The sequence below is a fragment of the Helianthus annuus genome, chromosome 14 (genome assembly GCF_002127325.2).
Source record: "Helianthus annuus cultivar XRQ/B chromosome 14, HanXRQr2.0-SUNRISE, whole genome shotgun sequence".
Classification (NCBI taxonomy): domain Eukaryota; kingdom Viridiplantae; phylum Streptophyta; class Magnoliopsida; order Asterales; family Asteraceae; genus Helianthus; species Helianthus annuus.
In genome coordinates, this window is record NC_035446.2 from 169,276,395 (window position 1) to 169,292,497 (window position 16,103).

General features: G+C 35.3%; 1 protein-coding gene and 1 long non-coding RNA gene across 2 annotated transcripts; both read right to left on the bottom strand.

Annotated features, from left to right (window-relative positions):
• Window positions 1-785: 785 nt before the first annotated feature.
• LOC110905007 (polycomb group protein EMBRYONIC FLOWER 2) lies at window positions 786-11,013 on the bottom strand. The gene is made up of 23 exons (XM_035983169.1): window positions 10,898-11,013; window positions 10,501-10,551; window positions 8,482-8,538; window positions 7,786-7,909; window positions 7,507-7,562; window positions 6,823-6,940; window positions 6,558-6,711; window positions 6,423-6,470; window positions 5,725-5,861; window positions 5,555-5,617; window positions 4,840-4,913; window positions 4,684-4,751; window positions 4,546-4,598; window positions 3,981-4,034; window positions 3,832-3,891; window positions 3,165-3,211; window positions 2,995-3,074; window positions 2,730-2,910; window positions 2,611-2,659; window positions 2,458-2,541; window positions 1,949-2,028; window positions 1,790-1,879; window positions 786-1,287 (listed from the first exon to the last, which is right to left on the bottom strand). The coding sequence occupies exons 1-23, from the start codon at window positions 11,011-11,013 to the stop codon at window positions 1,176-1,178; spliced, it is 1,956 nt and encodes a 651-aa protein (XP_035839062.1). The 3' UTR covers window positions 786-1,175.
• Window positions 11,014-11,076: 63 nt separating this feature from the next.
• Window positions 11,077-15,269, bottom strand: LOC118486785. Its single transcript, XR_004879884.1, has 5 exons — window positions 15,090-15,269; window positions 13,286-14,129; window positions 11,797-11,873; window positions 11,586-11,676; window positions 11,077-11,497 (listed from the first exon to the last, which is right to left on the bottom strand). It is a non-coding gene; the product is annotated as an uncharacterized LOC118486785 (long non-coding RNA).
• Window positions 15,270-16,103: the final 834 nt, after the last annotated feature.

The window sequence follows — 16,103 nt, forward strand, 5'->3', positions numbered from 1 at the left end:
ATTCTTTTACACCTTTATTCACTTTAACCCCTCTCAATTCTTTCACACCTTTACTTATACTCTCAATTCTTTTACACCTTTATTCACTTTTGAGCCAATACTTATTCTCACACCAAAGAGGATTACAGGAGAACTCTCTTCCGTGATGAGATTGACAGTGTTTTTGCAAGCAAAAACTGGTGATCGATAATTTAAGAAGTATTCAGAGCCAAGATAATCCCGAGAGAACTACTTAAAGTCAAGTACTTGTTCATAACCCATTATTAAACTTAATAAGTTATTCACTACTTTAAAATCACTAACCATTTTCGAATGATTATATTTGAGTCAAAGACGGTTCACCCTTTTTCGAAGGATGAAGCTGTACGTAAGATGAGGTATTCTTCTTAAAAAAACTAGTGATTATAAAAACCAAAACATGTGAGAGATAATACCATGCATGATAATTTCTGCTTTATTATGGTTGTATAGTTTGTCATAAAAATCATCTCCATATGATTATTATTGTAAAAACAAGTTCTTCTGATGAAATCAATTTTCCTATGTCCTCAGGGGCTCAAAGATCTCATCATTAGTATAGTTTTCGATGGTATGCGAGGGGCTAAATGTTGTCAATGGTGTTTGAGAAGTTTTCATTACTTCAACTGGTGGTGTTAGCTATGGGGAACGGTGTGTGGAGAGATGGTAAAAGTGGTGGTTGTGTAGAGGGCGAAGGAATTATGAAAACACTGTACATAAAAAATCCGATGGCAAGAAACTTGAGTGAAAGAAACAATTGGTTCATAAAATTGGCCAGAGATTTACATCTTCACAATATCTTGTATGAAAGTGCTCTAATTTTAACGTTATTTTACTAATTTCGTGAAAATAACGTTAAAAGAGGTGATGGTTAGTCATGCATCATGTGGTGGCGTTGATAGCCGAAAGACAAGGGGTACATGCACTAATCGGCGTTTGTCTCAATTGCTGAGTGTTATGTGCCTTATGTCCAAGGCTTGATACAAAACTACTATCGAGCCGGGGGTCTCACTGGAAGCAGCCTCTCTATTCCTACGGGGTAGAGGTAAGACTGTCTACATCTTACCCTCCTCAGACCCTACCTTAGCTTTGCTATTGGTGGGATATACTGAGTATGATGATGATGACGACGACAATATCTTGTATGAAAAGATGCATCAATTTTTGTTTTCAGGATTTTGGCTGTTTAGTATGCAACTACAGTTGTCCATCGTTTTTGCATCAACAAGACCATGGTTCCATAGCTTAATCATGAATAAAGTCCAAAACCTGCACAGCCAATTCACAGCTACGTTTTTAATAGAGTTAAATGCCATTTTAGTCCCTGTGGTTTGGACCATTTTGCCAGTTTAGTCCAAAGGTTTCATTTTTAACCTGTGGGTCCAAAAAGGTTTCACAGTTGCCATTTTAGTCCACTGGGTTAATTTCATCCATTTTTTCTGTTAACGAGAAGGCCAATTCAGTAATTTTGTATGTAATTCTGTTAACTAAAAGGGCAATTCAGCCATATAAAATGACCGAATTGGTCTTCTCGTTAACAGAAAAAATGGGTGGAGTTAACCCAGTGGACTAAAATGGCAACGGTGAAACCTTTTTGTACCCACAGGTTAAAAATGAAACCTTTGGACTAAACTGGCAAAATGGCCAAAACCACAGGGACTAAAATGGCATTTAACTCTTTTTAATATAATAACATATTAACTAATTAATTCATATAGGATTTAATTTAATAATCTATTTGCATGGTGATAAGAAGGGTTCGGATACATACATGCGCAATTCTGGACTCTGGAGAAAGTCTTGTCTATGCTTGGTTGTAAACGCCTCACAAGCCCACGGAATGTGTCCGTCTGCCACCACCCTAACAACACCACAAACAAACGATATATATTAGATCGTAAAAACGTATATAAGTAGAGAACGGAATTACCTTTGCTTTCTCATAAATGAGTTCCAGAGAAGCATCAATCGCTTCTCATGTTGGCTAACATCCTTAAACCTATCCAGCCTCTGAAAACAAGTAATCATCGTTACCAGTTATTTTTTTACACATCACCTGTAAATCTATGCAGTTAATGCGGTAAAATATCGGATATCGGTCAAGGACCGATATTTGAGATATAGGTTATCTCGGTGAGATATCAGTGGGATATCGGTAATTTTAATATAATGCAAAATTTACATATATGGCAATTTAACAATAATAATTCAGTGATATATCGGTGATATACCGGTTATATCGGTCAAATATCGGTGATATATCGGTCAAATATCGGTGAGATATCGGTTATATCGGTCAATATCGCCGATAATATCGGTACCGATATTCTGACCGATATTTGACACTGATATTTTACTAGGGGACCGATATAACCGATATATCACCGATATTAACTGCATAGCTGTAAATAATATTATCTGTTACCAGAATGAACATACCATTCTATCTTCAAGATCAAGGACCTCATCATCAACCTCGTCTTCGCTGTCTTCCTCAGCAAACACCTGCTCTGGTGACATTGGCTAAAAGTAGACCGTTCAGAATAAAATAGAGATTCCGATATCGATGGTGAGTTGTAAAGTTTATAATACCTGACCGGTTTGAGAATGAAAGAACTGCCGTCTCTCCAACAGGGATTGCCTGTAAAAAGAAACGAAAAAAAATCATGTTTCAAATTTTATAAAAACAAACTTGAAAATCCTGAACATACTTTCTAGCATTGCGTCGTTTTCTTATTTTTCTAGATCTTGCAGATTTCCGCAGGGTGGTTGGTGTAACGCTGCTTCCAGGTACAGATGCGGAAGCCTCTTCTGGTCCAGAAAATACGGTATCAGCAGCAATTGACACATCTGCAGCAGTAGCTTCACGATCCAAACGCTCAGAAACAAAACCTGAAAGAAACAAAATCAATATTTCAAACGTAAATTCAGAAGAAATGAACAAAACAGTTGTGAGCCACGAATGATCAAACTTGCCAGGCTTATTAGAATCCAACGCCGCATGATTTGCATTTTGATTTTTTCGCTCTGGTTTCCTTCTTCTCGTAGACATACGGCTGTGAAATTTAAGGTTGCGCTTAATTAAAAGGTGCATTTGTTTGTATTCAAAAGCAAAACCTAATAAAACAAAACTGCTTGTGACTTACCAAAAGTTAAACGCCTTTTCTCTAGGTTCTAACTTTTTGCCGACTATCTGATTTCAAGAAGAAAACACTATTAAAAAAAGGCAAATTGGAAAATAATAATCCCATCTTTCTGAAATTGGCCGATAATAATCCCAAGTCAGTTATTAGCCAATAATAATCCGACCTCGTCCAATTTTTTTTGTAAAATAGTCAGCCGTTAAAATAGCTTAACGGAGTTAAGTTTTTTTCCGAATTACAAACCTATGTTTTAGGGCTTTTGATCAGAACGACGATACGAGTCGATTGATGTAAAACTTACCTCAAAATACTGCCCCAAACCCACGAAAACGGTGCTTCAATTCGGGTGTTTAACTTCCAGTTAACAAAATTCAAGCCATTTCGAACACAATTTCAAGGTAAGTTTTACATCAATCGACTCGTATCCTCGTTCTAATCAAAAGCCCTAAAACATCGGTTTGTAATTCGGAAAAAAACTTAACTCCGTTAAGCTTGTTTTAACGACGGTCTATTTTACAAAAAAATTGGACGAGGTCGGATTATTATTGGCTAATAACTGACTTGGGATTATTATCGGCCAATTTCAGAAAGATGGGATTATTATTTTCCAATTTGCCTTAAAAAATGCATCCTTTTTTATGCAATAGTAGAGAAGAAACAGAAGAATGACCTCAGCGGAGGATGAAGTGATCTTCGCAGATATAATCACAACTTGATACCGCCCTTCACCCTAAACACCAGTATACGCTACAGTTAGTACTCTGTAGTCTACTTAATGTCCAAACTAAAAACCATGGTGGATTTATGAAATTAACGAACCAAGAACACGTAGTTAAAGAGATCATGAGATGCTGGCAAGTGACATTCAAGTCCCTGAAACAAGACATCAAGATATACAAATCATCATCATACCCTAACGAAAATAGGCACTGAAATATATTATAGAGTAAATTACAAAAATCGTCCTTTATGTATGTTACTTATTGCAAACTGTGTCCTTTGTCTTCAATAATTACAGAAAACGTACTCGATGTTTGCAAACTCTTGCAAGTTATGCCCTTTAGCCCTAACTCAGTTAATTTTTGTGGTTAAATCTGACCAAATAGACCCCAAATGAGGGTATTTGTGGTTAAATATGACCAAATGGACCCCACATGAGAGTAAAATGACCAAAATACCCTCATGTGGGGTCCATTTGCCAGATTTAACTACAAAAAATTAACTGAGTTAGGGCTAAAGGACATAACTTGCAAGAGTTTGCAAACATCGAGTACGTTTTCTGTAATTATTGAAGATAAAGGACACAGTTTGCAATAAGTGACTACATAAAGGACGAATTTTGTAATTTACTCTATATTATATAAGTCCATATTTAGTTATTTACCTCGTAACTTGCACATTTTAGCAAGCAAAATGGACAGGTGTAATCTTCCGTAACTGCAAATGTAAAACATGTTTCCATATATCAACAGAGAAACCAATCAAGAAAAGTTGAAACCGTTATAGAGTTTAACAAGAGGACCTTGTGTAATGTGCAACTTGTTACCGTAGTAGTATCTGTAGTTAAATAAGACCTCTCCTGTTCTTGGCCTGCAACAAAAGCAAAGCAAACTGTAATTTTATTTACAGAATGCAATGAGAAAAGATATGTGTTACATACACTTCAAACATTAACTACCTTACAACTTGAGACCGCTTATCAGTAGAGCTTGAGGCCCCAAGCTCTTCTGCGGTTATAGTAATTGGTACTTCCTGCAATAGTATACTCTTTGGTAAGTGATAACCATAATATGGCCAGTAATAACACAATCATTACATAACTTTTTCTTTTAAATAATGTTGCAGAAATCGGCCTAGGCGGCCGATTAATCGGCGCCTAGGCGCTAGTCGGTGGGTTACTGCCTAAATTTAAGCTAGTCGGTCAAAAAAATCGGTTATGGTCAAAATCGGTCAAAGTCGGGGAAAAGTCGGACAAAATCGGTAAAAATCGGTCAAAATCGGACTAATCGGGCCCATGTTTTTTGACCCAAAAAACCCAATTTTTGAAACCTAGCCCATGGTTTAAAGCCCAAATTTTAGTTATAAACCTATTTTAACATTTAAGTTTAGGTATTTTAACATTTAACCCCCTCTATCTTTCACTGGTTTACATATGGTTCCTAAACTTTTAAATTTATTAATAAAAACTATAAAGTTATCTCCTAAACTTGTAAATGTATTAATAAAAAGTATAAAGTTATCTATATATATAGAAAAATTTGTAAAATTACTCTTAAAAAGTCCAATCCGATTAATCCCGATTAATCCCTAGGCGGTACCTCACTGCCCGACTAGCGCCTTCTACAACATTAATTAAATCATGTCACAAAGCGTTGAGTCAAGATGATACATACCACTAATTTGAAACTATCGCGGAACAGAAACGATACGCATTTCTCCCCATCTGAACAGCTCAACTGCAAAAACAACCCAACACCCGTCAACGCAATTGAGTAGCGTAAAGTCATAAACATAACAAACATTAAGTTAAACATTCTTCACCAAATATACACATAAAGTTTACCTTCATACGACATGATTCCAAGCTAACAGATGACATAAACTCAGCTCCTTCTCCTAAACTTATGTTAGGCGATTTCTCCCTCGAAAATTGAAGAAAATCGATAGGAATCTCCCCCATGAAACAGTAACCATCATTTGCTGCCAAGCATGACCAAATTATAGATAAGAAATTGATACAAGAAACTCAACATTGAAGATGATATATGCCCATGACATGGTTTTAAATTGCGTGATGCGCTCCGATGCGTTTAGTCCAAAAATCTTATGCGTGATGTGTGATGCGCGATGCGAGCGCATCACGTATGTGATGCGTTCTTTATAAAAAAATAGTCAAAAATTATTTATACATAAAAACTTATAAAAACATACTTAAAGTAAAACAACTAACGTAATTAGAAGATAAGAGTTGTGTTTTTTGGTTCAAATCAAGCATACTAAGATGTTAATTATGGAAAAAACCGAACACAGTTCATAAAATCTGGAAAAAAAAAGCATAAGAAACAATGTTGCGTGCATCAGAGCGCATTATGCGATGAGCGCATTATGCGAAATGCGCGCAATATTCTCGCATCACGTAAACGCATCGCATTAGCTGTTGCGATGCGCTCTCATTAGTGCATCGGGCGCATCACGCATTATGCGCGCATTTTAAAACCAAGGCCCATGATATCAATATCAATAATATGAAGCATATCTTACATGGAGAAACCATACGATTCTGTGTCAAGTCCATCTCCGTTTGATCAGCTGCAAAATTCATAGACGTTAACAACTAAAACAAAACAAAAACACAATATTCTTCTGAATAGAATCAAACTAACAAGCATGTCATACCAAAGGTAACCAACAGTATGGCCAGAGAACCAGATTTAAACTCTGTTAGTTTCTCAATCTCGGGAAGAATAAATCTGGGTTGTGATGAACCCAGTGTTGGTGGTCCATTAAAAGCCGTCAATTTGCAGGCTCGTTTGAACCTATAACGCAGAGTCTAGAATCCAGACAAGGCAATCATACACATGGTATTAGAGAAGTTAGTGGACCAAATAAAAAGAATAAACCCAAAATACACACACAGTAATACATATATTCATAGAACTACCTCCTCATTTGGAGTAGGCACTGGTCTTGCCAACAGTACGTAAATAGGAAAAATGGGCAGCGCCAGCGTGTCCAATCCATCATCATGAACTTGGCTTCTGGATACTGATAATTGTACCCTGGAAAAAAAAACCACAAGCAAATCAACATATAGTGATCGTTTCCTTCACTATTGAAATATCAACACAAAAAAGATGTTACCAACAAGACAGAAGAATCTATAACTGAGTTGTTATGCAAACATAGCATATAAAGTATCAAATATATTAGGCAAGGTTTAAAAGAACAGAAACGCGTTTCGAGGCGTTTTCCCTTCGCCTCACGAGGCGTAAGCCTCGAGGCGAAAAAAGGCGTAAGGTCGAGGCGGTATTAATAAATAATAAAAATTATATATATTATAAAAACAATAATACTAACTAATTTCATCTTCAGATTCATCAAAATCATCAAAAACATGCCTAAAAAAGACACGAAATGCTTGAAATTGACACAAAAAGTCAACAACAGTAAAAACAACTCTGAAAATCGCGCCTTGAGGCGCACGCCTCAAGCGTTTTTTAAAACCATGGTATTAGGATGTCAAACAGTCGATGAAAAAGAAACAAGATAATGCAACAATGAATTAAATAAATAATTGATGAGTACAAAAGTACAAAACGCTCTGAGGTTATGTAGTACCCCTTACCTTCTTTTGTTCTTTTCGTCTATTTTGTACCGTAAACAATCTGGTAGAAACGACGGCTGCATGAAAATCATACCAACAGTTAATAGACTCTTCATGTGTCACTACTATAATCCTTTTTTAAATACAAATTGTTATTTCAAGAAATGGGGCAAATTCGTAAGAGCAAAAGAAACTGAGAACTCGTAAAGGTCAAGTTAACATACAATATAAATACATCAATTATTCCGTAAAAGCTATAAAATATTAAAGATGGAGAAGAATAGTATACAAGTATATTACATTTCTATCAGCCCGGATACGGAGATCTTTGTACAGTTCTATCGGTTTGATATAAATAGAGAGGCTCTCCTTGGCTGCCTTTTGTTCTTCCTTGGACAATTGAGAAAGAATGTGTTCCGAATCACTGAAGTTACTGCAGCGACAATAATTTGGCCATCAAATACAGAAATTAACCGGAGTCATTGGACAACTAATAGCAACATAGTTGTCAATAGCGGCTATAGCAATCACTAAAGCGTGCTATGTAGCGAATCGATGAAGTGTCGCTATTTGGGTTATAGCGACCAATAGCGTCAATAGCGACAGTTGACTTTTTTTTATGTAAATAGCAATTAAATATAGCTATAAAATAGCTGGACATATAGGTTTTCGTTAAATACACGTGTAAAATAGCATATATACCAGGGTATTTTGATATAATATACATATAAAAATTTTCAAAAATCTTTTTCTAGTGTATCGCTATTTATAAAATAGCGGTCGCTATTTGTCGGTATTCACTACATAGCTTATAGTTCTCTTGTCGCTATTCGCTATTAACAACTATGAATAGCAATAACGATAACAAAAAAAAATATAAGAGGAAAAATAAAAAGAAACAAACAAATAATAATACACATGCAATGAACACCATATACAGTCTAAAGAAAGCTTAATTGTCCAGATGTGATAGCATAAAATGCAAGATAAACATACTAAGTTTCATGAGTCTCTTCTGCACTTCGTGCGAGTTGACTCTGATCCCCTGCGAACCTGCATTTTCATTAAAAAAAAGTCTAAACAAAACTTGTAGATAACATTTTATGATTGCAAAAAAATGAAAAGTGTACCGGATCGGGTTTAAATCGATTTTATACAAACTTTTTAAAATCATTTCGTTTTCGTGTTTACGTTTCAACTGATTACAAGGACACACGATTTCAACCACTTATAGAAATAAAATTTTGGATCGCTAATCCCAAAGAGATCATAATAAACATCTCACGGATTTCAGAGACATAACTAACGCGATCCTCATTACTACGGCGATCGCCATTACTGATTGATAGATCTAGTCATATAGAACTCATACAAGTATAAACCAAATCAACAAATACCTAATCGGGTGAGAAACAAATGAAACAAACATAAAAGGGAATAAATCAAATCGAATAACGCATATCAAACAAATAAAGAAAACTTGTACCCAGATCGTCTTGCTACAGATGCACTTTCCAAATTCTTCATGACTGATTGATTGATTCTACCTCAAAGACTCGAAGTTCAAACCCTAAGTTTTCCCCTTTTCAAATGTATGATTTAGGTGGTTGTGCTATCGATCAAACACCATATATATAACTAAACAAGTTTCAACTTAGCCCTCTACATCTTAATTAATTGCAATCAAGTCTCGGATTAATAAATAATGCAACTATAACCCCTAAAGACAGAATAACAAAAACTTAACACACTACAAGATAGTAAACACTAAAATACCGTGTAATATAATAAACCACAGGATTCGTATTATTGATTCACTGAATAATAGATTACAAGGAGGTCCTATATATAGGACATGATATTACATTTGAGTAATAGATATAAAATATGAACTAATTATCTAAGAGTTAAATGCCATTTTAGTCCCTGTGGTTTGAGTCATTTTGCCGGTTTAGTCCAAAGGTTTCATTTTTCACCAATGGATCCAAAAAGGTTTCACCATTGCCATTTTAGTCCACTGGGTTAACTTTATTCATTTTTTCTGTTAACGAGAAGGCCAATTCGGTCATTTTATATGGCTGAATTGCCCTTCTAGTTAACAGAATTACATATAAAATGACCGAATTAGCCTTCTCGTTAACAGAAAAAATGGATGAAGTTAACCCAGTGGACTAAAATGGCAACTGTGAAACCTTTTTGGACCCACAGGTTAAAAATAAAACCTTTGGACTAAACTGGCAAAATGGCCCAAACCACAGGGACTAAAATGGCATTTAACTCATTATCTAATCATATTGTCTATCATATTACAAGATATATCTCAAACACAAATTTACGATAGACATGGCGGTTCAACCTCTCGTAACTGACGTCCTAATTTGACATTGTAAAATCAAGCAATTTATGAAGGTATATCTCAAACACAAATCTACGATAGACATGGCGGCTCAACCTCTAGTAACTGTAACAGGATTTTACAACTGGTGTCCTAAGTTGACATTATAAAATCAAGCAATTAACGAAGGGTGTTAATTAAACACTTCTCGTAGCAGAATTATCAATCTGAGTGGATGATGTACTATCAGTTGTAACTGAAGAAGACCATTTAAGACATATGCAGGGCCACTCAAAAGAGTACTGTGGTATATCTTTAATGATGAATGATACAGCAGAAAACGCAATCGAATTAAGTGAGTTTAGGAGCAATTGTTTGGAGATTCTTTAATGGCATTGTCTCTCTTGGTAGGCAATCTTATAGTAAACCATTCAAGAACCGTTAATATTTAGTGTTTGGTTAAGTTTTGGATCCTATGCTGTTATTGTTTTCCCGGTCATCTTTTTGTGAGTCACTTAGTTGTAATCTCTTATGTATCTCAATACTCAGTTGATGAAAGCTTCATAGTAAACTCTTCTTTTCAAAAATAATTTTTAACAATCTGTGCTTCCTTCAAATTTCTGGCAAACGCTTTCAATGAAACACTAAACAAGTGATTCTGTATTTGAAAAGGTGCTTACCCAGTTGGACGGTCTTCGGCACACCTAATAATCAACCTTGACGGTATGAATCACTTCCCGCCTGCCAATTCAAAAAAAGAAACCCAATCAGAAAAAATCATTAATACATCCTCTACAAGCACCACGTAAGGTTAAGCGCAAGAAAGTGGTTGAACAAGATGAACAAGAGATTAAGATCATTGACAAATGATTCTAAAAAAATAGGTGGAAGTTCATCAATTATACCAAAATGAATATAGCTTTTCACAATATAAACCCAAAGAAAGTTTATTACCAAAGATGTGAGATGTTAATAGCTATGATAGTAACTAGAAATTAGACCCGCGCGCGTTGCGGCGCGGGCAACGAATGTTGAAACATTGCCAACGCGCGTTATAGCGTATGACATCAAACGAACTTTTTAACTTCATGGATGCTTTGTTGGTTTGACCCACTGCTGCTGCTCTGCTTGTTAGTCAACTTAGGAACTTGAGCATGTGGAAGTTCAAGAACATTATCCTCTCCAGCAACCATAGTTAATCCCACAATTACAATTGTTTTGTACCAATTAAATAATGCTATCATGAAGCGCCATTATTTGAGTTCATGAAAAGTAAACCATAACTTGGTTAACCTTAAATTGTATATTTATATGTGCAGCCATACAATGAGATACAATGCGAAATAAATAAACCAATAGACCTAAAACTAAGACCCAATTCGAAAATGATAAACTTATTATGGGTCAAACATAACTATACAATAGGATAACCTATAAAGCCTACCTACATAACTTAATATGTTATTAAAGAAGGATACCTATATATAATCTCCACTTTTATACAGAAGCAACTTCCATTGAATGAGATTTCTTTTCTTTTCCCATTTGATATAATCACCCTCAAACATCAAGCTTTATGATAAGGAAGGTGACATCCTTCTACACACCATGGTTGAACTGTGATATGAAAAGCAATCCCGAAAATTCCCCAAACAATATTTCAATACATTTTTATTCCTGACCCATGTATATGAATATAATCAACATACAAAAGACATAAAATACCAAACTAAAAACAATTAGATTAATTAAACAAATGGCTTACGTGTACCAAATTTCATTTTTCAATGTTGAAATTTGAAATCTTCTTGCGTTGTCATTCCAGATCAGAAGCTTGAATCTTCATTGAGGCTTAGCTAATTATTTAATTAATATAATATATTGAACAGAATTAGATTAAACAAATGGTTAATTCATTCAAATTGAATAATTAAAAATTCTAAATGGCTGTTTTGTAAGTCTAATTAAATGGCTACCTTCATGAATCATTTGTAGCCGCATGAGTCGCCTGGAGCCTTTCTTGGGTCTTGGTTGAATTTCCAGACCTAAAATGCTGAATTTAGCGACCACCCAAAAGTTTTTCACACGTATATGAAATATATAATAACGAACAAAAAGTAGTAAAGCACAATTTAACATTCGTCTTCCTACATAGTTTGTAACAGAACCATATTAGAGTATGCAATATGACTCCATATAAGGGTGTATCGAATTGACATTAAAAAGTGATTTAACAATCAAGAAAAAAAAATCAAAAGAATTATAGAAAGTACATTACTGTGTATAAAAAGACACTTTTACTTTAATACCATCGGGATTTTTTTAATTATTTTTTAGTAATGTCTTGAGGCTTGCGCCTCAGTCCGCCTCGAGGCTTACGCCTCGTGACGCTAATGGAAAATGCCAAATGCCTCAAGGCTCGTTTCCGTTCTTGTGTAAAAGTGATTTGTTTTCTAGATTTTGGGTTTTTGGAAACTTCAACCAACTTATTAAAACTACATGAACCGAAATTAAAGAGCCTGCTAAAGAGGCACCAACACAAAAGAACAATAGATTCCTTTAGATTATTAAAACTACATGAACCGAAATTAAAAGACTATATTCTCATAACAACATTTGGCTAATGTGACATAAGAATTTGATCATAAACAAATAATCAATTTGCCATCTTACACCTATGCAAAGACACATAATTCATGAATATATTAAGCTACAAATTGATTGTCATTCCATACCAGCAAACAATGCATCTGAACTGTGTGTTTTAGTAGTTTTTATTTATTATTATTCAATTGAACTAATATTTTTTAAATATTTGTATGTTATTGTTTATTCATAGCATTTTATTATTTATTATTCAAAGTCAAACTTAACTTCATATAAAAAGAACAATACAAACAGCAGTAGCACATCGTGTGCTTGCTGTAGATGAATTAAAAGGTCATCTTAGGAAATACAAATTTGAAACAATGGGTGTTAATTTCATGACTTATTTTAAAATTGAGCATTTTAATGGTCTACTAATTCGAACACAAAAGATCAAGAAACGTGGATTTATACCTAGTGTTTTGTCCAATGTTGACACACACAAAAATCAGCTCTTAAAACTTTATCGCTCCTTATTGGTTTTGACCAGAACTGGAACATGACATAAAATCACTTAATCCCCTTTTAAAACTCACCAATATAGAAATGAACACAAATCTTGCCTAAACAATCTACAACCAAACTTTGCCCTTTTTTGCTTCACCGCAAAATTTATTTCGGTCTTTTAATCACCTAACTAAAATTGTATGAGTTTTAAGAATCATCACCTTGATAAAAGGGTGGGTTTGTATATCAAGGTGATATTTACCAATTTCCTATAAATGTTTTGTTCCTGGATAAAAATTGAAACAGCACACGGCGACAAGCCAAACGATATTGAGTGATAACAAAGGAAAAAAAGAGCAATTGTATACTTACCAATTGCTTGCTGATGAAATTGGAAGTGGGCGCTGCCTTGAAAGCGACAGAGGAAACAACCAACCCAAGTGGGCACCTGCTTCCTTGCGTCTTTCAACAGCAGATCGGGATTCTGAAATGTCACCCTCCTATCTCTCTCTCTCTCTATTCCGGAGCCGCTACACCGTTCTCTCTTTTTGAAAAAGGCCGGAACCCTAAACCCCACCGCTTGTCTTTGTCTTTCTTTCTTTCCGTACACCGTAAGGTCTTTCTCTCTCTTTCTCTTGCCCCCTGACACAAGGTTTGTGGTTTCCAATCTATTGTGCCGGAACGGACCCTAAATGGACGGTGGTCATCTGAAAGAAGAGAGACACACCCGACAAAGGAAAATTGACTAATGAGTCTTCAACCATATCACCTCAAAGGTGTACCTCCCAGTGTTGCGACGTGCTCTCACCTCACCTAATAAACAAACGCAGCGATCAACGGCCACCGTCTCCGCAGCTCCGGCTCAATCCACCGCCATCAAACCACTATGGAATCGATTCCCTCTCTCTTTCTATAATCTTTCTATCGCCCTCCCTCTCTGTATATCTCTAATCTGATCAGGAGCAAGGGTTTGATTGATGGTTTTCCCTAAAACCATGACCTGAGTACACGTGGTATGCAAAGAAAAGGGTACAACCCACGTACCAAAAGGTACACCACAAATATGCAGAGAAAAGCACTACAGCATAATGTACAAACCCAATTGTACAGAAATGTTAAAAATTAGAGTGTTATATAATGTAGATAATGCATTTCCGTCGAGGTCAAAGTGTTTGATGACTTCAGTAACCAACTCAGTATCTTGGTTCAACATAAGCTAGCAGGCAATTATACAAAACTTAACGTCAATATAAGGCTTTCACCATGATCCTAAGCAGTCAATAGCGGTGCTATAGCGGTTAGCGGACCTCAGGGTGTGCACTGTGCAGCAGTCCAAATAGCGGTGGCCTATAGCGGTTCCGCTATTAGCGGCGCTAAATACCGCTATAGCGGTGCTATAGCGGTGGCCTATAGCGGTTATAGCAGTAACGGTGTTTGATTGTGTTAATTCTTAAATTAAATACTTCAAAGTTACTATTAGTATTTGATTTGCAACAGGTTTTTGATAATGGAATGATATTACTATTAATATTTTTCAAAGATATATTTATATATATATAAAAATACATAAATTATGCATGGTATAAAAATTACCGCTATACCACCGCTATAACCTATATATCATAGCCATGATCCGAAAGATCAATAATCAACCCATTAAGATTATAACAGATTTTGTGTAATTTACAGAAGTCAATTAAATTGTGTGAACGTTATCGGTTATCTTGAAATTTAGGCTACAATAGCCTCAAGATTAATAGTAAATAACTAGGATTACATTATCTCAGAAATGTACAAATTAAATATTCTTTTGACTGACTACAATAAAAAAAAATTCAACAATCAAAGAGAATAACAAACCAAATCAACAAATACATAACTAATTGATATTGATAATATCCAATGAAACAGAAACTCATACAATAAGTTCAATAACAAACCAGATCAACAAATACGCAAACGAAATAAACATATATGAAGTATATCAAACCGAATAGTGAATATGAAACACTTGATTCTACTTAAAACCCTAAATTTTCTCCTAATTTAGATGTTTGAATAGTGTTATCAATCCAGTACCGTATGTATAACTGTACAGGTGTAAACTTAAGCCCTAGGTCTTAGTTAGATACAATCATACCAGAATAATAAAAATATTGGAACAACGAAAGAGTACCTGAGATCTGAGAGTGTGTTTCCGGCGAGATTGATGACCGTTTCTGTGACGGTTATTACGTCACCAACTCTGTATTTGGTATGGCGTACCAATTCTTGAGTTTTTTGTTCATCCCGAGCGCATGTTTGGGTAAGCTTTTCCAACCAACTTATTCGCTTATTGCCTTATCAAAAAGCCAATAAGTTGTTTGTAGTGTTTGGCAAATGGAAAAATGCTTTTTAAAATGACTTTTTGATATAAAGGAAAATGAGTTTTTGAAAAGTTAAGAGATTGTGACTTCTTCAGCTTATAGCTTTTCAAACAACAAATTACCAATATACCCCTTATTTTTTATGAAAGAATGTCTCTTTTAGTCATTTTACATCAATAAGCTAAGCCAAACAATTTTTAAAATACAACTTATTGACTTAGGCTATGTGGTGTGGGGGCTCCATGGGGCTCCATCCCCGCCACATCACCAGCTATAGCGCCCATAAGGGCTTTATCACCACACCCATATGGGGCGCCATTGATGGGGCTCCATCATGGTAACACCCGGTAGCGCCCATATGCACATATTCAGGTAGGGTCCACTAGTTCTAAACCAATCAAATAATTTTTTTTTAATTTTGTTTAATATGGGCTCCATCCACACCATGTAAATTAAAGGGGGCTCCATAGGTGACGTGGATCTTAGGTGGATTTGATAATGCCCCATGGAGCTCCATCCACACCTCATAGCCTTATTGGCTTTTCCCACCCCATAAGCTAATCCAAACACTTTTTTTTAAAAACTCCTTTTCAAAAAGTTATTTTCCTAAAAGTCCTTTTCTCAAAAGTCCTTTTTAACTTAAATGTTATTCAGGGAAAAATGGATGTAAATTTATAATTTATACGAGACTAGAATTGCGACCCACACTAAGTCTAGAACCCGCACGTTATGTTAAAGCTGTCAAACAGGAAAAAAATATGCGATGTAAAAACTTTCACCCACACACGCACGTTGCGTCGTGTTAACTCGCAAAATTTAGAACG

Bases quoted from the DNA above. Each gene is read 5' to 3' on its own strand.
- LOC110905007 (XM_035983169.1), bottom strand. From the start codon at position 11,013: ATGGTTGCTGGAGAGGATAATGTTCTTGAACTTCCACATGCTCAAGTT. The intron at 10,552-10,897 runs GTTCGTTTGATG...AGGCGGGAAGTG, and splicing joins AGCATCCATGAAGTTAAAAA to ATTCATACCGTCAAGGTTGA. The intron at 4,599-4,683 runs GTCCTCTTGTTA...TTACATTTGCAG, and splicing joins CAAGTTGCACATTACACAAG to TTACGGAAGATTACACCTGT.